The following is a 23030-nucleotide window of genomic DNA, read 5'->3' as shown; positions in this document are numbered from 1 at the left end:
ATTTTCATCTCATGTAGTATATCAGTCCTCAACATAGCTACATGGCAGAGCAATAGTTTTAAAAAATATCTGTGAAGATCTGCTTTTGTCACTTGGCAGATGATATGACATATGAACTGTCTGTTTGTTATTATCACAGTGTGACACCAATAAAGATGATACAGGACTTAAAGTAATAGATCACTCAAAAATGAAAATTTTCTGAAAATATACTCTCGCTCAGGCCATCCAAGATTTAGATGTTTGTTTCTTCATCAGAACAGATTTGGAGAAATGTGCAAGTGCAAGTGATGTAATGCTAAGTTTCTCCAAATCTGTTGTGATGAAGAAACAAATTGATCTACATTTTGGATTACCTGAGCAAATTTTCATTTAAAATAAAATTAAAAAGTCTCTCATAATCCTAATGATATTGGATGTTTTTCTTTCTGTGATATCTTGGTTCTAGTATTACTGTACTGCATTTCCAGCATATCAATCCTTAACCTGCATGCACAAATGTTTTAAAATGATCTGTAAAGACCGTTTTTTTTTTTTTTTTAAATGGGCATTGTATGGAATAATTGTCTGTTTGTTACCATTGTGCATGACAGCAATTAAATGCAACACCACACATGACACTGAATCTAAGACTATTCTCTTTGCTTCAGGCCACTTTGATAGTAGCTTTTTGCATTATTAGCTCAGAAGTGCTAGTTTATTCCGCTCATCAAACAATCCTGTGAAGTTTCCTCGGCTCCGAAACCCGAAAGAGAGACAATGACAGTGCACGCTAATTTGAAGAACTTCACACCAGACCTGCAGCATTGTGCAAATTCAAAGTCACTGCATTTATAAATGATTTTCAAACATTTCCTTAGGTACAGGAACCATTTATGAATGCCAGATGAGGCAGCAATGCACACATTCTCTGAACATCATACTTTCATGTAATTCACATCAAATGGCTGTTGCAACTGATACCAAATGGGAAGGGTTGGCAGAGAAATGTCATTCTCTTCACACAACCTTTTCAATGAATTAACAAAAAACTGTTGTAATAAAAAAGATTACTGTAATGCCACCATGCCTGTGCCTTATGTTACAATCTAAGCCTATTGGCAACCAGTGGGACTGTAGTGTGAGATCATCTTATTAATGTAACAGTGGCACCGTCTTAATGTGTCCCTGGCACTTCCACAGGTGTGAGGATTTACGATGGCTTGTGGGAGGGTGAGAAGGAGTCCTAGTGCTGGCATTGGATGGCAGTACTGCATTGGGAACTGCTTTGCTGGCAGACAAAACACACTTTGGTTTGTAATCAGAGCTCAAGGTATGTGGTAAGTTTTTTCTTAGGATAACAGCAATGCTTTTGGCAAGGATCAAAATTTTCTTTCTCTATTGCTTGCTCTTTAGTTTTGATTGACCACCTGGAGGAAACCTGAGTCATTGCATTGAGAAATAGCAGGAGTGCAGATCGGCTGCTGATGGCATGGGTTTTCAAAGAATAAAGGCTGAATTTTGGAGTCTAATAAATGGTATGTGTGACCTAGTGTGAGGGGGTGGGGCGGGGGCGCGGCCGACGAGCCTGGGCATGCCCCGCGAGGTGGATGGATTGAAGGTGGGAAATGAGCGACACACCTGCTCCACTCTCCCGAGGTTCTCGCGTGTCCCTACGGAGGAGATCGGCCCGGGAGGATACAAAAGAGGAGGCGACGACAGTGAAGGATCGAGAGAACGGAGAGGACCAGGCCTGGTTTTTATTTTGTGGTTTGGTTTTTGTTTGTGCGCGGGCAGTCGCCCGTGAGGGGCTGTCGCGCTGTTTTATGGTTATTTTGGTTATTAAAGTTTGATTTGAATGTTGAAAAAAAAAAAAATAAATAAATAAACATAAAACAGCGCGACAGCCCCTCACGGGCGACTGCCTGTCGCACAAAAAAAACCAAACCACAAAATAAAACCCAGGCACCTGGTCCTCTGTTCGTACTTCACTGTCGCCTCCTCTTTTGTATCCTCCCGATCTCCTCGCTGGGACTCGAGAACCGGTGGTGGTAGCAGGTGTGTCGCTCATTTTTCCAATCACTCCACCGGGCCTCGCTCCGTTTCCCACGGCTCTCGGCCCCGCCCCACTGTCACAGTATGCTTATCCCATGTGGTTTGTGGGCTGTTGGGTAGAGTTTGACCCAGTTGTGAGACCCCTTGGAAAGTTGCAACTGAGAGAAATATTTTTTTTTAAAATAACGAAATTACTCCATTCTCCAAATTTTCCAAAATCATTCTGCTGAAAACAGTCTGAACTGGTTGCTGGGTCTTTTTTGGTCTCAAAACCTGACCAGGACTGCGTCTGTTGGGTGTAGTTATAAAGAGGTTTTGGGGGTTGTATGAGAGACCAGCTTGATCAGCTTAAACTAGGCAAAATCAGTGTGTGCTCTCAATAGTTACAAAAGTCACAAGAGTGAACTAGTTAAAAAAAAACACAGAAAAGGTAGCCTAGATGCAAAAATCAAAATTATTTTAATATTTAAACAAATATAAAAATAATATTTAGTAAGCTTGTCAAAATTGCGGAAAGACAGCAACATGAGAAAATGAGTGCTGCCCAAGACAAACTGTCATTAATAAGAAATATCTGAATGCTGACTGCCACGAGATAGGCTACGATACAGATCTATTTTTATTAACAGCAGAATAATCAAAAGAAATGACAGACAGACAGATAAAACAAACAAACAAAATAAATCAATCCACACCTTTACAACACACTCGGCAAAGGAGAAAGGAAGAGGCGGGTTGGTACAAATAATTTCGACTGTGCGCTTCACGGACAGCCACACACTTAGCGTTCCCCTTAAGGGCAGTTTTCTTGTCACAACAATATTTTTTAGCGCCTCATGTCACAGACTCTGTACTCTACCTTTATTGCTACTTTCATCCAGGGAGAGGCTGGTTAAGTTTACAAATGTGCTGAGCTTTTCTAGTTTTCACAGAAGAGAGTTGCTTTGTCACAAAGAGCGTAGGTCTATACCTGAACGCAAACATGCGCGATGCGCCCTGCGCATTCAATCTGTTTGCCCCTGATTAAATTCATTTTGTGAGTGGAATTTGTGGATTGGTGTGCACATCTTGTCTAAGTCTCGTTTAGATGTGTTTATCACATTCTACTGAATCTTGATCATCTTGATGTCATGATGGGCACAGAAGAAAAGCAAGGAGGAGAATGTGCTGAAAAGCATTATGCATGTGTATGCATGCAAAAGTGTGTGTTCCACCTGAAGATGAGGAGCATATTTTCACGAGCGGCCTGCTCACTACAGCATAACATCACTCAGCATCCCCCAGTCCTGACGGTGTCGAATCGAGCACTAGGTGGCATCCCTAGATGAGTAAGGATCCGCGGCTCCGTTTGTGCTCCGTTTCAGTCGAGACCATCCAGTCAGCGGCGTTCGTGGGGTGTCTCAGCGGGAACAGTCCCGCGCTCGCTCCCTGTGCGGGGACGCTGCTGCACACAATGCGCAGGTGACAAGAACCCGCTTCCAGGAGTTCGTCTCTGACCTGTGCCAGCTCGAGGACTAGAACAGCGCTGACTTCACCGTCCGGAGCGCCGCAGGAGGATGCACTGCCTCTTGGCGTCACAATCACCCCACAACTCCATGGCTACACACATTAGGGGTACTCTGGAGAAAACAGGTGTCGGGGAAGTGACGTCACGAGCCTCGGAAACCGGAGGTGTGCGCTTTGGAGAGCAACGATGGCAGCGAAATCCGACGGTCGGGGGGTCGTCACCGGTTTCGCCCAGCTGCACAACCTGGGACGAGACGGTGGGGGGGAGCTGCGAGGACGACCCGCGGCAGAGCAGCTCCTTCCACATCTGCCACTGCTGCAACACCTCGTCGTGCTACTGGGGCTGCCGGAGCGCCTGTCTGCATTACCTCTTGGGCAAGGGGAGAGACGTCAGGCGGCCACCTCGCGAGGAGCGCCTGTGGTTGGACTGCCTGTGGACGCTCGCGCTCCTCGTCTTCTTCTGGGACGTGGGCACTGACTTATGGCTCGCGCTCGACTACTACATCAAGCAGGACTACCTCTGGTTCGGACTCACACTGTTCTTCGTGCTGGTGCCGTCGGTGCTCGTCCAGATCTTGAGCTTCAGGTGGTTCGTGCAGGATTACACGGGGGGCGGTTTGGGCTCCGTGGAGGGTCTCAGCAGCAGCCGGAGGGCCACGACGGGCACGAGCGCAGGGGGGTACGGCAGGGCCAGATGCTGTCGCGCATCAGTGTGGGTCTGGCAGACGCTCATACACATTCTCCAGATGGGACAAGTGTGGAGGTAAGCGTTCCGTTAGTTTCTCCTATAGCCCGTCACCTGGTATAACCTGTGCAGACCACAACACAGGGGATGCGAATATCACTCTAAGCATGTGGCTTTTCTCCTGAATGAACATCGTGCTCTCTTGAAATCTGTGGCAATCAGTATGCGCAGCAGGGCTCGCGCTGGAAGTACACAGTGCGTTACTGAGGTGAGCCTCAAAGTGCATCTGAGGATTCATTCACCCTCCCTTGGCTGCTGCAACTACTCAGAGACTGCTGGCGAGACGGGCGTCGGATTTCTCAGGCTCCCCGTGGCGTCCCCAAGGAACGACATCCCTCAGTCCTACGTCGATATCATCGACACAATGCGCTCTTTGATCCTTCGCTCTTTAATAAGGATTCATCATCAATAATAGGTGCAGTGCGACTTTATAACGCCAGTCAGGCTACAGTGTGTGCTCTCAAGTGATGAATAGTTCTGGCGCGTGACGCGTGGAATATCGTCCGTGACATGTTGTACTCAAACGTCTGATCCACTAGATATGATGCGACATTTTTTTTTTTTTTTTTTTTTTTTTTTCTGCAGCAGACAGGCGCAGTGGCCGCCGCATTTATGTTTGTGTGGAGGCGTTCGCGTTTAGCCGGACGATTTAGCTTGATTTCGATGACATTCATTATTCATGTTTGCTTGTGTTCGTGTTTCTCTTTATACGACCGCGATTATTGCTTAAAGATAAGGCTCTTGTCATCATTGGCTCACATTTGTCATGTGTCATCGCTTTAAAGGTGCTACAGCATCTCAGGCGAGCTCTCTCTCTCTCTCTCTCTCTCTCTATCATTCTGTCTTTCATATAGTCACGATAAGACCGTTTTTCTAAGATAAATGTAGTTAAATCTTTTTAAAAAACGCTCATTTTGGGACAAGTTAAATAATACTCTGCATCCACTGTAAAATTTTAAGTGTATTTATACACACACTTTATCACACACACACACACACACACACACACACACATATATATTATAAAGTATGCTATGGAGATCTACGAGGGTTTTCACTGGGATCTAGAACTGACCCTGTAGAATTCTGGACGCCTTGTCTGCAACCAGTACTAGTACTAGTAGTTATTTTTTTTTTTTTTTACACCATTTTCCCATTACTGCCACAAGAGCAAGTGTCATATTCATGAAGTTTAAAAATAAAAAAAGACAGAGAACTGTCAGCTGTATCTCGCTTTTGAAGTACGTATTCATTGCGACACTAAAGTGCCACTTTTTTGTTTATCTTAGATATTGTAGGCCTAATAGGCTCCTTTCTTGATGGTCCGTAACTGAGATCATCATTAAATTCGAGTACTGAGAAGTAAAGACTAGTTTGTATACAGCTAAAGTTTAAAAGGTAATGTTTATCTTATAGTTCTATAGTTATCCTGATGAAAGACTTTTTACGTTAGATCTTTGACTCTTTAAATATATTTTGGCTCTATTAAAGATGGACTCCAAGCACCCTTGTAACACAAAACAGTTACTGCTTCCTTGTGCAATAAATGCAACAACCCGAATATAATGGAATGGCAGTTTTGAGGTAGAATGCAGCAGTGTATCATCTTAAAAATAGAGCAGCCTAGATTTAAAGTGCTGGTGGAAATGGGGTTAGAAGTCTCGCATCAAAGAAGTCTTTTTGTTTTTTTTTTGTCCTTTTAAGACTGTGTGAATAAGGTGATCATAATTAGATGGACATCTAAATCAAATAAGAAGATGCCTTCAGGCTTTTCTTATGTCTGTCAGTCTTTGAACTATGTTTTATACAAATGCAATAGTACCATAAGTTACAGTGTATCCCATTGACCCTGTGTGCGTCATATTTTAATACTCAATTATTGCATTTGTCAGTTGTTATTGCTTTCTAGCCAGAAACTTCTGAGGCCACAATGGCTTATCTCTCTAAACTGAACCGACAATGTTCTTAGGTCACACCAAACATAGCAAGCAACTAATTCTCATCTGAAAACAAAAAATGTATAAAGTGGAATGGAATTACAACATCTGCCTTTGCAGAGCAGTTCCGACTACTGCGACAGATCTTTCTGCCAAAGTCTTGTGCAGAAGTTCTTTAAGAAAGTGCATGACGACATTTCTCAGATTGGATGTTGTTTATTTAATTATGCTTGCGCATGAGAGCCCCGATGATGTCTTTGTTGGCTCTTCAGGACAAACTGATGCGGCAGATCAGCTGCCAAAACCTCGAGCCTTTCCCAACCCGTCTTGACTTTGAAAGTCGTCAGCGGCAAGCATCTTGAGAGATTGAACTGGGAAACAATAGATGCAATTAAGCAGGACTAGGGCATGCTCATGTGCTTTGTTTAGCTCTTGGCACAAAAATGACTGCCTAGTTAGGGCAACTTGGTGATGAAAATGAGTATAGCTCAGGATTCTTACTCCCAAGCAATGTCTGTATATGCCATGTATTACTACTTTTTAATTTGTAAAATTAAAAATTTCTGTTAAAATTTTTTATTTTGAAGTATTCTTAAAATAAATACATCTCAATTTCCATAAAAATATGTAACGATCATTAAATAATACTGACAAAACGTGTCACTGTTTCCATAAAAGTTGCGTGTTTTTGCTGCTTTTTTGTAGTCCTGTAATGATGGACACTTTAATAAAATCAATGCAGAATGATTTTGAGCATATGAGAGAACATACTTCTGGTTTGGTCCTTGTAATGAGGAGCTACTTGAGCCTTAGCTGATTGTGCTGTAGAAGCATCTAAGACAAAACTGCCGGGAAACACTCCTTCCCAACTGTTTTAAGGCACTTCCTCTGCCTCATTCTTTTCTGTGCTGTCTGTGTAAAATCATTGCTTTGCCTGCTCTGTCCCTCCCATCCACTAGTTAAAAGTCATAATATGCACTTTCCTCTTCTCTCCCTCGCTGCCTGTTTTCCCTTTTATATATAAATCTCCACTTGACCTCCATTTCTGTCAAGGAAACTGGAGCATGTGTCGGCCTTGCACATTATTGGAGACTTTTCCCACGTATGTGTGACGTTTATATCAGCCCTCCCTCCACACTCCATCACCTTTAGGACGCTCACTGTCCCCATTCTCTCCTGTTTGCCTCTCAGTGTCACGCCTCTCACAGGGGCTCAGGTAGGATATATAGTCAGATTACTATACATAGTGACTGTTTGAGAGTGTTATATAGTGTTTGTTTGAGACTGAGTGCTTGGAATGGCAGTTTACATTGGGTTTAACGTGCGCTGACAACTGGTGTATGTACTTGTGTCTCACTGCAGTATTGAGGAAGTAAATGACTAATTTCACTGCATACATTTAACAGAAAGCTATTCATTAAAACACAAAGGTCAAAGGGAATGACACTCATTTTTTGTGTCTGCTTTTTTAATTATTAAAAAATACATTTAAAATGTAATTCATGAATACAAATTTATGTAAAAAAAAAAAATGCCATGGTGTTACCACTGTCCTGCTATCATAATAAAAAACATGAGCATATTTTAAAAATAACTTTAAATTACTGAAGTCATGTGATCCTTGAGAAACAGACATACAATTTAGCATATATAAAGAGGACAATTTACTAGAAATAATGCACTTTAAAAGAATATACTTAAGTGTGAACTAAATGTAATGTGTTTGGACGGCTTAATTGAATGTTATACACTATATAAAAGCGAATATATATGTATATATATACATTTTATGTACATATATATATTATATCATATATCTATATATAGATATATATATTACACATATCCATTAGATATATATATAGTTTCACTATATATTGTGAGGCTTTCATATTTGTTATATGGTTCTTTTTTTTCTCTCTGATAACTTGATACTTAAACTAGATTTTAAAAAAAATGTTTTTTTTTTTTCCCCTCTTCTTTGTCGTGGACACTTATTCTGTTTTTGACCCACAAACACACTCAAACAGATACAAGTAACCTGGGTTCTAGTGGCTGGGTGGTTAAAAAGATTTGTTCTAGTCTTTTTGAACACCTTTTTAAGGTGCCACTTTATTGTTCAACTGCCTCTTCAAAAGAGCTTTATTGTACAGCCGTACAGTTTTAGCGAGTATACTGAAAGATCCAGCAGTGAGTGGGCTAATCAATGCCGCAGGACACTGCTGACATGTCCTCAGATGTGCTTACAGTAAAACACTACTTGGCTGTTATTCACAGCGACCTTGCAAGCATTGAAGAACGCTCTCTGTGAGGAGTCTGGGCCTCCTCAAAGACCAGCCACACTCCATGAATTCATTTACACACATAAAGTGTTTCTATGCCAGCTCGCCAGAATATATGATCATATCATATTATTGTAGTTAAGCCAGTGAGTGTGATAAATTATCACAGCTTGTGTGTTAAGGACATTGGGGTGGAGAGAGAGACTGACAGGATGCAGTCATGCTGGAATCAGTCCAGCTGACAAAAGCCAAATGCCAACCAATGTAATGTTATGACTAAGTTGGTGCGTTTTTTTTGCTTGTTTGTGGTGGTGGTGTTGAAGACCATACTGGGTATATATTTGTGCTTCCTATCATCTTGGCAGTAAATTGTAATGGGACTAATTTGTGAGTGTGTTTACAGATTGGACCACAGAGTACTGAAGACTCTTAAAGGACATAAGTTGTCTATCTCTCTCTCTATCTCTCTCTCTAAACTCTACACTAAAAAATGGTCTATATGCCACTAAAAGTGGTTCTTTGGACTCGTATCATAGGGGAACCACTTTTAGTGCTATTTAGCAACTATTTTACCCCCAAGTGCCTTGTATATAGCACCTTTGTCACAATGGTGCGCTATGTCTGTTAGAACCATATGAGGTGCCATATTAGCACTTTATGTGCTTCAACAATTTTGAGCTCAGCCGTGGTTCTTTGGCTTTTATGCATAGGGGAACCTCTTTTGGTACTATATTGCCCACATCTTTCTCAAGATAAGAAGCTTATTAGGCCATTTGTCAAAAATGTGTTACACAGAAACCATTAGAGGTGTCATATTATGACTACCATAGATGAGCAATAGGTTCTAAATGACACATGTTGAACCTTAAGAGATAAAATGATAAATAATCATTTCTTACAAAATTGCAGCTTTAAAGATTTAAATTCTTGTACTAAATGCTTACTGAGAAATGAAATAACATCCAATTTTCAAAACCTTTTAATTTATTTCTTTCAGCAGCGCATAAACGAAACACAAGTGTGACAAGGCAGGGAGTATACATAACATACAACATCAACAATATATGGGGAGTGTTGTTTTATACACATACAAAATAAATGCAACAAGCTTGAAATATGTACATTTTTGAAGAAGAGAGAGCCTGGTTTATACATATATATACTGTAGCCCTGTAATCAGGTAACTTTTTCACCTACGGTCTTAGGCCTACATTAGTTCTTTACTTTATTTGGAAAATCTAGTCTTTTTAAAATTAATAGTGAGTGAGTGAAATTACTGAAAATTAATAATACACAACCTTGTGCAAACTAAGTTGTACACTGTGAAGTACTGCAGTATCTTTTACTAGTTGGGTTTCCATCACCCTGCTTTTATGCGCAGTTTGAAGTTTGGCATTATAGTTGATTGGTGTTGAGTGATGTTTTCGAATAATTTTGGATAAAAATCGATTAAATCACAAAAAAGTTTTTATGCTCACTTGAGGTCCTAGTGCGAAAAAGGGTTAATGCGAATAATGTGATATGGAAATGCATTTTGCGAATAAATTCCTCCAAGCGCATAAAAAAAGTAACTTGACTGAGCGCTATGGGACGGTAAATCCTGACTAACTAGCGGTCCAATCTCATTCCACAGCATCTGAAAGGTTGTTATGGTCATTCGGAAAATGCCAGGCAAGTCGGTCATCAAAGTATTTCGGTATAATCGCCTCCCCAGAAACGAAGGAGCATTGTTTAAACGACTGAGTTCCCAAACAGCAGCATCCACCTCCGAAACCAATAAACGATGAATGTCATCGTGTTTCGTCTGCTCGCTCTGAGGTGCAAGTAATTTTTTTTATATATGAAAATTATTATATTCAGAAGCTTCTACTACTTTTCCTAGTAATGTATAGTGCCAGTTTATCAGGAAGTGACGATTTTGTTCTCTTTGACTCACTGGATGGAAACGGCGTTTGTTCGCAAATGTTTTGAGTGATATTCCAATTTTGCGCATTGGAAGTTAAAGTTAAAATTTGGCAACTTTTTGGATGGAAACCCGGCTAAAAAACAATATAAACCGCAACTAGAGCTGCAAATAGAGAAAATACTGACTTACAGTGACAGGAAGTAGTGTAAATCTGTGAATAAATGTTCCGTGTAGGGACACTGTGTAGGGAACCATGTCAGTCAGAGCACAGTTCATTCATGGAGCTGTTTTCTAACGAGCTCATGATCTGAATCGGTGTGTGTTAATAAGTGAGATATGCAAAACATGTGGGGGCGGGTTGCCAGGACTGGAATTGAGAACCGCTGCTTTAGGATACTGGATTCCAAACACAAAATATACACACAGGAGGAGTCCCGGTGCCGTCGAGATGTCCTCGCTCTACTCTGTGATTAACTGTCCATCCAACGTGAGCACAGTGTGGTCATACTGCAGGGAAGGAGATGACCCTCCCTACATCATTACGCTTCATCTTAGGTGTTGGGATGGGCTGGTCTGAGAATGGCTCTGGGGGAGAGGGGACAATAGCATTATTTGCAAAGGCAAATCTTATGAGTTAAATTACTTTTAAACTACTGTCATACAACTGTTCAAATACTTTTGGCCATGAACTTAAAATGAACAAAATTTCTCTTCAGTGTGATAGCATAGTTTGTGTAGACCAACAAAAAAAAAAACTAATGTTTGCATTGAAATCATCCCAGGCAGAGAGGTATAGGGTGTCAGTCAGTGGTACAATGAAAATCTAAGCAGTAATAATTTAATTACCTTTTTTCGGTCTGCCATCTTCAGTCATCAATCATGCACCTGAACTTTCTTCTTCAGGGGACTTGAAGGACTCGGGGTGTCATTACAGAGAGCTGTGTGAGAATTTGTTGGTCCACATCAACATTGGCGTGGTCTCACAGATCGGAAAGGAGCTTATGTTAAGAGGAAGGCAAAGGAGGAAATACATGTATTAAAATATAGTCATAAATCATACAATTAAATAAGGAGGCAATTTAACACACTACTGTACTGAGCATTTTGGCAAGTATGAAACACAAGAACTCAGAGAGAGTCTCCTCTGTGTATCTGGACACAAAATTTGTCCGATAGCATTTTATCAGCACCATCCTTTCTTTGAGGAGCTCTACGTTTGGTCTAAGCTTCTCTGTTTCCTCCTTCATTACACGCAGATGTTCCCTGATACTTTTTTAATTTTCTCCTGCATCTACCTATTGGGGTAGTTAAACTGTTAAAAATGGGGGCTGCCAATAAAAACAGTCTTCAGAAAATCTTTAGTCAAGGGCAGCCCTACTATAAAGAGTCCAGACTTCTAATTGTTATTAGGCAAATAACAAATATCAATGATCAAAAAGTTATGCATGACAATCAGTAATCTTAAATCTGGAAATGTGGCTTACCCGTGTCTGTTGTATGCGTCCTAAAAATGTTAACAATAGCTCTTTTCATCCAACTTGACAATGTACTGATGATTTTATACTCAAACAAATTTTTCCTTTTGAGTTTTTTTCAGTTATTCCAGCATGAACCATCTGTAAACAACATTAGATGAATAATTTACTCAAATGTAATTCCATCCAACCCATATAACTCACTTTTGATGAACACATTCTTAAAGCACCCACAAAAACTGTTTAAAGTAGCTTATGTAAGTCATGTGTCATATCTTATGAGGTGACAATTTTTTTTTAACTCACGAAAATATAGAAAGTTTGAGTATACTGTAAAAATTTATTTAAATTTATTTTTTGAAATTGGAATTAAAATCCAGTAAATTGACACATCAAAATAACTTAATTTACAAGCTTCATGATATGATATGATATTTTGTCATGAGACCAAATTTACAATGGTTTGGTTTGTCAATATGATGTTACATAAAGCATTGTAAATTAGGTATAACACTTACTTTAGGTCTTTTGTTGATAATTGTAACCTCTTTGCCTGCTCCGCATCGTGAATCAAAGCAAATGTCTCTCTGAGAAAAGTTTTAGGAGCCCACATCACGTCTTTGTAAAACAATATGATGTCATAAATACATATTGTGAATGAGGTAAATCACTTACCTTTTTGTGTTTTCCAAAAAAGTAAACATCTTCTCAGTATCATGAGTCAAAAAAAAATTATGTCTATGCGTTTTAAGTTTAGGACTGCACAGCACAAAAATATGTTATAAAATAATATAACGTCAAAAAATACATATGTAAATGAGACTAAACACTAAACTTTCAGTGTTCTCTCTGTGTAAACATCTGTGTCAAAGGAAAATGTCGTCTGACAGAAAAGTTTCAGCCAGTTTAAATGCGCACAGCATATAAATATCACTATAAATCATAAAATTACATATGGTAAATGAGATAAAACACTTAATTTCAGTGTTCCTGTTAAAAAGCAAACCCTCCTCATCAGCTCCCCACCGTTAGCTGCACACACAGCACATAAATATCGTTTTAAAACAATGTGATGTTTTAAAATTAATAATGTGTGAATAACATGAATCAATTAAAGGGGTCATATGATGCGATTTCAGTTTTTTCTTTCTCTTTGGAGTGTTACAAGCTGTTGGTGCATGAAGAAGATCTGTAAAGTTGCACTAGACTAAAGTCTCAAATCCAAAGAGATATTTTTTTATCAAAGTTTAAGACTTTGCACCCCCCCTAAAAACAGCTCATTCAAACACGCCCCCACATATCTACGTCACTATGTGGAAATATTTGCATAATGCCGCCAAAATGTTCATGCAAATTGAGAAGGCGTGGTTTCAGTAACTGCAGTTAGTGTTGAAGCAGCCATGTAAGGGAGATGCCGTGTGTTTCTAGGCAAAAGCAAATGCACTTTATTTGGCCTTCTGAAAGTAGATGCTTTTAGGAAGCTTTAAGATTACTTACAACAGAACAGCAATTGCATTTTATGGACGGACCGTTTCGTGAACCTAGGAGAGGAGGGTAATTCTGACTTTGCTACGACAATCTGGCGCTTCTGAATCAGCTACTGTAAGTATGTTTGTTATTAGGTTTAAGTATTTGCTATTGGACTGTTCAAATGCGGAGTTTTGTGCGTCGTGTAATGTGTGTGTGTGTGTGAGAGAGAGAGACAGGGTCACACAGCTGTCTTAACTTTCAGTGGCTTGTATACTGCAGGCCCATAGGAGCTTCATCACTGTGTCTGTCACGTGACTCTGTTCCACTTTCAGGGCTTGAACTGATGGAAAAAATAATGACATTATTAACTGTCTTTACATTTATTTTGAAAGATGAAGCTCACTATTATGGAAAGGGCCGTTACATTTCCGACGAGTGCTGTTGCGGTGTTCAGCCAATCACAATGCACTGGGTCAGTTGGCCAATCAGAGCAGACTGCGCTTGTCGGAAGGAGGGACTTTGTAGAAACCAACTCGTTTGAGAGAGGCTGGGCATAGAGGACATACAATAATGTGCAGTGTTTGAAAAAATAATGTGTTTTTTGAACATTAAAGATGTCAAAATATTCTGTTACACCAAATACCAAAATAAAATGATCTTTAAAAAAAAGCATCACATATGACCCCTTTAATCTCTGTATTTTCCATCCTCGTATGCTCTGCTTCGCAATTCGGGGCGTGAAAGAAAATGGCGACTGTGAGAAAAGTTTCAGCCCATTTAGGCGGCACACAAAGTACGTAAATGTCCCGGATGTAAACACCTTGTTCTTGTTTAATGGGGGTTGAATGCCGAATAACTCATTAAGAGTATCATCGCACACACTCAACTTGTACTGGAAGTCCATTTAAACTTATATAGGTGATGGGTCTTAAATTTGAGGGGAAAAAAGTGTGGATAATTAAAACACCAGATGTACAATTAGTAAAATTAACTTTAATTTACTGCAATTAAATTAAAACTTACAACTACAATTAGAAAATTTGGAGTATAATGAAGTGAGGGGTTTGGGCAAAGTATGGTAACCCCTACTTGGAATTTGTGTTCTGCATGAATTTTCCCATCCAAGTGCAACCACAGTTGATGTTTAATGGCTGGCTTAATGGCTTCTTTTATGTACAGCAGTGGTTGCTATATAGCACCTTAACCACCCTAAAGAACTGCTGAAGAACCATTGAAGAACCTTTTTTTTTAGAGTGTAATATTAATTTTCAAATATAATAGTTTGTTACGAAAAGGTTTCTTAAAGTTTTTTTTCTCTTTTAAACTGACAGTCATTGGTAGCATCTATCTCTTATCTCGATCAATCAGTGTGTATGTGATGACAGACGGATGAGTCCACCTGAGGCCCGAGAGAGAGCGAGAGACGACCAATCAGCTTGTGCACCCACCAGTCTGCCATAACCATTAGCCATCACATGACTGACCCACAGCTGCCCTATCACACACAAACACACACACACACATATGCTCACAGATGCGTACATGTAGCGGTACGGGTAGTATGAAGACCACAGGTTTGTTCACTGTACCAGGTTGTGGGAAATCCACAATCCTTGAAGTTTTCCAATAGCAAAAATAAATATGTTTCTCACAAATAAATGCTTCCTCCACTTACAGAATTATTTGCCACTATGCTTATTAAGAGTCATTGGGACAGAGAGGACGGACAGTTTAGAACCTGCTTGCAGGTCTGTCCTCCATCTCTGTGCACCTCAGGCGTATTATAACATAAATAAAATTGCTCATTCACTAAAAGATTTATAAAATTAGAACATGCAAAGCAAGATTTGAACTGTGAGCAGCGCTTACAACAGTATTAAATCTTATAGGACGGCTGAGAGTGAGCAGTTTACATGTTCTACATGTCTAATACAAGCATCTGGTGGAAAAAAAATATTGAATATTTTAATAGCAATCCTGTTTATTCAGAGAAATAAACATCTGTAACTGCTGGTATTTCTTCATTATGCAAAGAACAAAGAAAATACCTCATTCTCTTTGTGACCTGACTGAGACGAGGTGACTGTTTGTGAAATGCACGGCGGATGTAGTGTGTAAGTGCTGATTTTATTTAGCCATGATGAAAGTGAGCTATTTATACAGTCACGAAGAAAGAATCTCTGATTATAATTTCAGATGATAAGGAGTTTGTCTGCAGGATTGTTAAGGATTTATAAAACGAGCAGCTGTGTTGCTGTTGTGTTATAGGAGGATTTGTAACAGTTTTCTTTCTACGTCTGAGTTTGATACCTGCTGTGGAGAGTGTGGAGATGTCTTGATCCAGATCAGTCACCTTTGACCTCAGGGCTGGGCTGGTTGTGTTTGCATGTATCATGTATGTTGTATCTTAGTCAGAAACTCCATGCTGACATGCTTTTTATGTTTTTTCAAATCACTGTAGAATAAGTGTTTATTACAGTAGTTTAATGACTATTATAAAAAAAACAGGCGCACCAGGTTATCCCTCCTCCACCATTGTGGCATTGTACTTGGTTATGTGAGGGCTTGCATGCATCTGCTTGTCCCATGGAAAACCCAGTCCATTCCATTTTCTTGTCAGTAACATTTAAGTGATATTACTCAGCAAGATCACATGAGCACCAAATTGCTTACAGCAGGCTGAATCTGTAGGCACAACTCGTTGAGGCAATGTTATTGTAAAGTGAATCGCTTGCCTTTTATGCAAAAGTTAAAAAAAAAAAATAAGCAGTTAATATTGAAATAACTCTGCTCAAATTGGCTTTTAAAATATTACAGTTGCTTGTCTTTTTTTGCTCACACCAATTGAAAGTAGATGAAGTACCTTTTGCGCCCCAGAGAGTAGTGGCGGTTTCATTCCCTAAATGAGTTCATGTGTTTTAAACAAATTTTGATCAGTGAACAATTCAATGATTCAGTCACTTGCACACCGCCTTGCAGGAAGATTCACTGAAAAATCTACACCAGTAATGCACAGCATCAATAGTGATCACTATTTTCTATTTCTCAATAGATATGTTTTGTTTAACAGCACGTTGACAGTAACCTACTGTTCCATCATGCGTATGTGAATGCTGATGGCCAGAAGCTCGAGCTCAGCTGAGGTTTGCTGTGTTCAAGTCCAATAGTTGAATTCATTTCAGAAAATCAGAAGGTGACTCATAGAAGAATGATAGCATCATGTTGTGACCTCTTAACTGAATTAAAAAGCATGCAAACTTTAAATGTAGGATTGGAGCATTGCAGTGAAGTGGGATTGCATATTTTTACATTTTGTATATTATATGCTGAAGTATGTTACTAAAAATGACACTGCAGAGTGTGACATCATATCACGCGGTTGCAGTGCGTGTCCATTCACTTAGTCAAAGTCTAGTGGTACAATACCCAGTAAGATACTGTTTGACGTAAAATCATGATCACGGGATCGGGGATTTAAAAAAAAAGAGGATACCTAACTGTAAAACGTGTCAATTTACTTGTCTTGTGCCTCTTGGCAGAAATAATTTAGTCTTTTGAACTTACAGAGCATGCTGTAAAGCATTAGAAGCTTGGCTTGATTATCTAAATGCAAGTTACTGATATTTTATTATGTAGTGTATTTATTATTTTTTAATTACTTATTTTTTTATACAAATGTCATTTAGAATGGATCTTCAGTGAAACAACAGACTCTGTATGGTGGCGTTATGCTGGGCTCCCAATACAACAACTGATGGACAGGAACTAATTCCTGCCATACAATTTTCCTTTTTCGTAATCTGTTTCACTTCGGATGTACGGTACAATCACAATACAGAGAGAAAATTAACTTTTGCTGTTTCCGTTACATTGCAAACTTTAAGAGGTTTGACTTCCCAACTGCGTGGGCCTCATCTCACTGACAAACTATAAGCTACTGGGAATCAAGAAACACGTGTTTGAATGATCTCCTTCCCCCTGCAATGGGGAAACTAACCCTTTTTTGATACGCGTGTTAAATTGGATGGACGGTTCCCCTCAGAAAGCACTGCCCCCTGCTTAAAACTGACCTAGTTTTAATGGAGAGCATTGCAGTGACCATTCAAGTGATAGTGACGATTAAATGTAATGCCCTACAAACCATACTCACGGCTCTTCACTCATGTGTATTAACGTGTATTAATTTGCCAGAAGCATCACATGCCTCTCTTTCTTTTCTTGCCCAGGATCTCACTGGATCACACTATTTTCTTTCTAGGCATCTCTTTGGAGCTGTATTTTTCTTTCTTCCACTCTGTGCATGCGTGGGGGACACTTGAAGCTTTCTCTCGTTTTTGTTGTTGTTGCTGAATGTAATCTTACACATTCCCAGATGTTGACATGATACAGCAGCCAAGGCTGTTGGGAGGGAAGTCCTCACACACCAATGTGTCAAGGTTTTGTTCCATGCTAAATCCTTATATGTATTCCATGTTATAAGTATAGTTCACGCAAAAAAAAAAAAAAAAAAAACAAAAAACATGTGTTCTATCATAACATTACTCATATCAAAAATTTACTTTCAATAAAATGAAAGTCACCATGCCGTTAGTGCGATGGAGTGAGTACCAGATAACAGAATAGATTATCAGGAGCTATACTTACTTAACCTAAAAAGTCAATAGTGCGAAGTTTGTGCTAGACAGCTGCGATATGCCGCTTTCCTCCACCTCCCCATTCGTTCTCCTTTTTTCTTTTCCTGTTAAGACGAGCATGCAGCAGCATTACACGTACAAACTCTCATCCGGGTGTTCATCCTTACTGATGTCACTCTCCCACATCCCTGTGGCTTGTTCTCGCGGGGGCTGTGAGTCGATGCCAGTTGTATTAGCAGTCGATTGCGAGGCACGCTCGCTCAGCTCCACTGAGACACATCAGTTCAGCAGAGGAGCAAAGCCGAAACAAAGAGCAAAGAATAGAAAGACAGATATATCCAAAAACAGACAGACAGCTGACTTTTCTCATTGCCTCGTATGGTTTGTCATTATTTCTTGTTTGCCAGTTCTAAGCAAACAGATATTGTTAATTGATCACAGTGTCAGTGAATGAGATATACTGAGACTTTATGTCAAATATGCCTTACAAAGGCCAGTTGTGACTACATGGATATTGAAATACCTCTTCTATGGATGAAAATTGTAGAAGTGAGTTGTAAAAGTTAAAGTTCGTCGTGTGATTAGATATATTAACTACAATTAGATTATTTTTATTATCAGGTTTGCATGTGATTAATTTGTATAGCGGTGAAATCAAAATTATTAAAATCAGAAAATTACGCAGTAGAAATGGGGATTCAGCATATGAACCAGTTGTTATTTTACTATTATTGAATATACTATTGTAATATATATACTAGTTTAAATTGGATTTATGTTTATATATTCTGTTTCACTTTCATTTTCGTTAGAACGAGTGTGTTCATTGTTGTATGTATTTTGTCATTTTATTTAGGTTTTTTTTATTTTCCAGAGATGTAAGGATAATATGCTTGCTAACTTTATTTTGTCACATCTGATGCTATCTGATCGGGGATATGCTCGGTCTAGGTCAGTGACTAAAAATCACCCGGATCCGGAATACTATACATAGTTCGTCTGTCCGCAGTGTAGAGCTTTTCAAAGTCAAGTACGAAAAGGAGATCCCAGGCTTCCGGCTCTAATACAATTTTCATTTACTAAACTGATATTGCCGATAGAGTAAGCATCAGTTATTTAGATCATATCCCTTGCTGCCAATCAGGTATCTCAAAAAAGACACATGGCAACAACAACCTCAAGCTGTGCCCCTCCGACGTCCCCACCTGAATGCAGTTATGGTGAGGTTGAAACATTCTGGAGAGTTCTCTCTGCCACGATAATCTTTTGGAACCTCTCTATACCTGAACGGCAACAATTGAAAAAATTCTCTCGGCTGACGCAGACGAAGAGTTCGAGTATGAACAGTAAATGAAAAGGTGCTATGGCCTCGGCCAAGAAGATTGCACCAGCTCACTGATGCATCTGACCTGTTAGGTGACTAGCTCTGTGTGAGGGAATCACCCTCATCCCAAGCCGGCCTCTGCTTCACTCGTGACTCACATGGCGGTGCCAATCCTGGCATCCGCGCCCGCGACGGCACCCCCGGCGATGGTTGTGCGTCTCCCACAAAGAGGAGACCCCGTCTGTTACCTATACCCTCTGAAAGACTAATGAGAAGAAAACTACCTTTGGGAAATGCAAGATCCTTTGTGACCCCGCTTTGCGCCTTGAGTTTTGTTCTGTTGAATGTTTGCTATACAGATTCGAAAGCGGGGGGGCCGTCGGCGTCGGCCCCCTTTGGTGAACCTTGTCCTCGTTGAGAATTCCAAATCCCCTCACGATTGGCCAACAACTGCATGTTGCTGTTGCACCATGCCTTTTTAGTGGGCGGCTTCCCTCCTTCTAACCCCTATACGTCAGCTACCATGCTGTGTTTCCTTCCTTGAAAGGCCACGCGATGTTCCTTGTGCACTCCACTTCTACAAAAAGGGCAGGGGCATCATCGACATTTTTACTGAGGTGCCCCAAATTCCTCTGAACCTAACTAAAGAAAAACCCTTTTCACCCCAACTATATATTCTCTATTCTATAAATCCTCTTCAGTGTCTTTCGCTGCGTTGGTCTAGGCAACCTGTGTCCCTATCCGGCATAATTCCCCTCCCCTCTATAAATTATTAACGTCTTAATTATCTTTACTTTTTAGGCACTTACCCCCTCTCAAGAGGTCCCATTCCCTCTCAGACACGCCTCACCCATTACAGTACACATACTCTACATTTTCTCTGCTAAATCGTTCCCTTATTTCCACTGTCAACCCCCCCACCCCCCCACCCCCCCCCCCCCCCACACCCCCTCATCTCTAAATCTCTCTCTATATCTATCTATCTATAATAATTGTGCTATTGTTACTTTCCTTCCCCTCTCATTCTCTTCGTTGCCCTCTCCGTTTGATTGGCCTTGAGGTGTGTACTGTACCATGCTCCAACTCTGCACTGAGCCGAGGCCCGGCCTCAAATCTCCATCTCTCCCTGTGAATACTTGGAACTGTTTGAGGTTGTTTGGTCTTCTTTTTTTCTGGCCCCCGTTGTCTGGGGCGCTGCGATCTCTTCTGAACCCCTCACACTCCTCCCTCTTCTTGTATGCCATTCCTGGAGCTTGCTGCTGACGAGGGAGAGTCGAGAAAAAAAGGGGCTGCTTGCAAGACAATAGAGGAGCTGACTGTAATGTAACTGAATTATTAAAGTGAGGGCAATACACAAATTAAACTGACGTCAAACTGAATCCAGGCATACACATGCACAAGACCCTGTTATTTACTCTCTCTATTCAGCTTTGTGTGGATGCTCTTTCCACTGTTCTGCGTCCTCCAACGGAAACCTCATCCAAATGTTTGTTGCGAAAGTTTATCTCACTTAGACTGTATTACAGAGCTACATCAGGATGCATAGTATCACACGATTAATCACTTCATTATAAAGCTGAATGAATAGGACCGAATGCCCAAACTAAAACAGTCATACAGTCAAAACTTCTTGTGCTATGATTCATTAAAAGGTTTTATAACAATATATAATATATATAATATCTGATATGCTAAATATAAATTATATATATATATATTATATACTATATGATATTATATTAATACACTGCCCTTACAAACACGTTATGGGATCAGTAATTTAATTTTGTTGGGGGAAACAATATCATTCCAACTTTAAAAATAACGATTTTTCTATTTCAATATACTCTAAAATGTAATTTATTTCTCGTGATGCAAAAATGTCATTTTTATCAGCCAGTATTTTATCAGCAGTCTTCTGTGTCACCATGATCCTTCAGAACTACTACTGATTATGCTTTCTTTATTATCCTTGTTGGAAACCGTTTTCTATATTTTGGAAACTTTTCCATGACATACCACTTTTATCAATTTAACACACTCCTTGCTGAAATAATAATTACATATAAACACCCATCTACTAATAACAACTTCACTGGCTTATGGTAGTTTTTTGTTACACTTTGCTAGTACCGGGTTGGACCCCGCGTTTGCCTTCAGAACCGCCTTAATTCTTCCGTGCATCATAGTATCCAAAAAAGTGTTGGAAACATTCCTCAGATTGCATTTTTGGTGCCATTATTGACCTTAGATAGAATCATGCAGTTGTTGCAGATTTGTAAGCTGCGGGCCATCCGTGAATTCGAAATTCCCCTTCCAAACACATCCTTAAAGCGCCTCTATTGGATTGCAGATCGGTTATGTGGGAGGCCATTTGAGTAAAGTGAAATCATTGTCCATGTGCAAGAAGAAACAGTCTGAGATGAATTGCGCTTTGTGAATCGGTTGCCTTAAATTTTTCCTGCGAAAAGTAGTAGCATCAGAAGATGGTACAACGCGTAGTAATAAAGGGATCGACATAGCTCAGCCACCAATACTCAGGTAGGCTGGGGTGTTTAAAACGAGGCTCAACTTGGTACTAAAGGTCCCAAAGTTGCCCAGAAAAATAGCCCCAACCCAACTACACCAACCACCACCAGAAGCCTGAGAAACCGTTGAGGACACGGCAGGACGGGCATCCATGCGTTAATTGTGTATGTATATGACAATTTCTGACCCCACTATCTGAATGTCGCAGGCAAGAAGTAAGACTTCACTCAGACCAGGCAACGATTTTTCCAATCTTCGATTTGTCCCATTTTGGTGAGTCTGTGCGAATTGTAGCTCCGTTTCCTGTTCTTAGTCGACAGGCGCGGCACCCAGTGTGTTTCTTCTGCTGCTGGTAGCCCATCTGCTTAGGGTCGACGTGTTGTGCGTTCAGGATAGTATTTGCATACCTGGGTGAACGAGTGGTTGTAACCCTAGAGATGGTTTGTGCGTTGAAAATCCCAGTAGTCAGCAGTTCTTGAAATACAAAGACAAGCCCGTCTGGCTCAACAAACATTCCCCATTCAAATTCACTTAAAAAACACCGTTCTTCCCAATTATGATGCTCTGTTTGTGACTTTAGCAAGTCATCCTATCACAACCACATATAGAGCTAAATGCACTGGTTGCAGCCATGTGATTGAACAAGTTTGTACCTAAGAAATGGTACCAACTGTTCACCCCAGCACAGCACACACACCACACATACATACATACAGAGAAAATCAAATCTGTTCTGAATGAAAGACACAACTTGTCTACATCCTTGCAAATCTCCAGAATGAATATCCTTCAAATATTATAATAAAAAAACGTTCTGTTTTCCATTTTATAATCTTTTAGCCATACTTGCTATACTGTAGGACCTTGAGTCAAGGCATGCTTGTTCGCCCATCTGTTTGGACAGCTAACAATGTAACACTGAGCATTGTCAGTTTATTGCAAGATCTTGGATGAGGAGCTGTCTTCTTCCCTTTGTTTTTTGTCTCCTCACAGCTTGAATGGTTTGTGAATCTTATCTGGTTGAGATAGAGGTCTTTCAAGGGTAGTTCATCCAAAAACCTGAAAGTCTGTCATGCATTACTCACCCTCATTCATTCCAAACCCATAAGACCTTCGTTTCATCTTCGGAACCAAATTAATATATTTTTGATGAATCCAAGATCTTTCTGACTCTTGCATAGACAGAAA

At 40.1% G+C, this 23030-nt stretch overlaps 1 protein-coding gene across 1 annotated transcript in view; it reads left to right on the top strand.

The window, feature by feature from the left end:
- The first annotated feature begins 3727 nt into the window (after nt 1-3727).
- LOC122148960 (XK-related protein 6-like) overlaps nt 3728-23030 on the top strand; it is a 59872-nt gene continuing 40569 nt past the window's right edge. The window contains 2 exon segments of the mRNA XM_042777580.1: nt 3728-3787; nt 3789-4303. Of these exon segments, the coding sequence (XP_042633514.1) occupies nt 3728-3787; nt 3789-4303 (575 nt within the window).

Source organism: Cyprinus carpio, chromosome A20, assembly GCF_018340385.1.
Source record: "Cyprinus carpio isolate SPL01 chromosome A20, ASM1834038v1, whole genome shotgun sequence".
In the NCBI taxonomy this organism is placed as follows: domain Eukaryota; kingdom Metazoa; phylum Chordata; class Actinopteri; order Cypriniformes; family Cyprinidae; genus Cyprinus; species Cyprinus carpio.
This window is presented reverse-complemented; position numbering and strand designations above follow the sequence as displayed.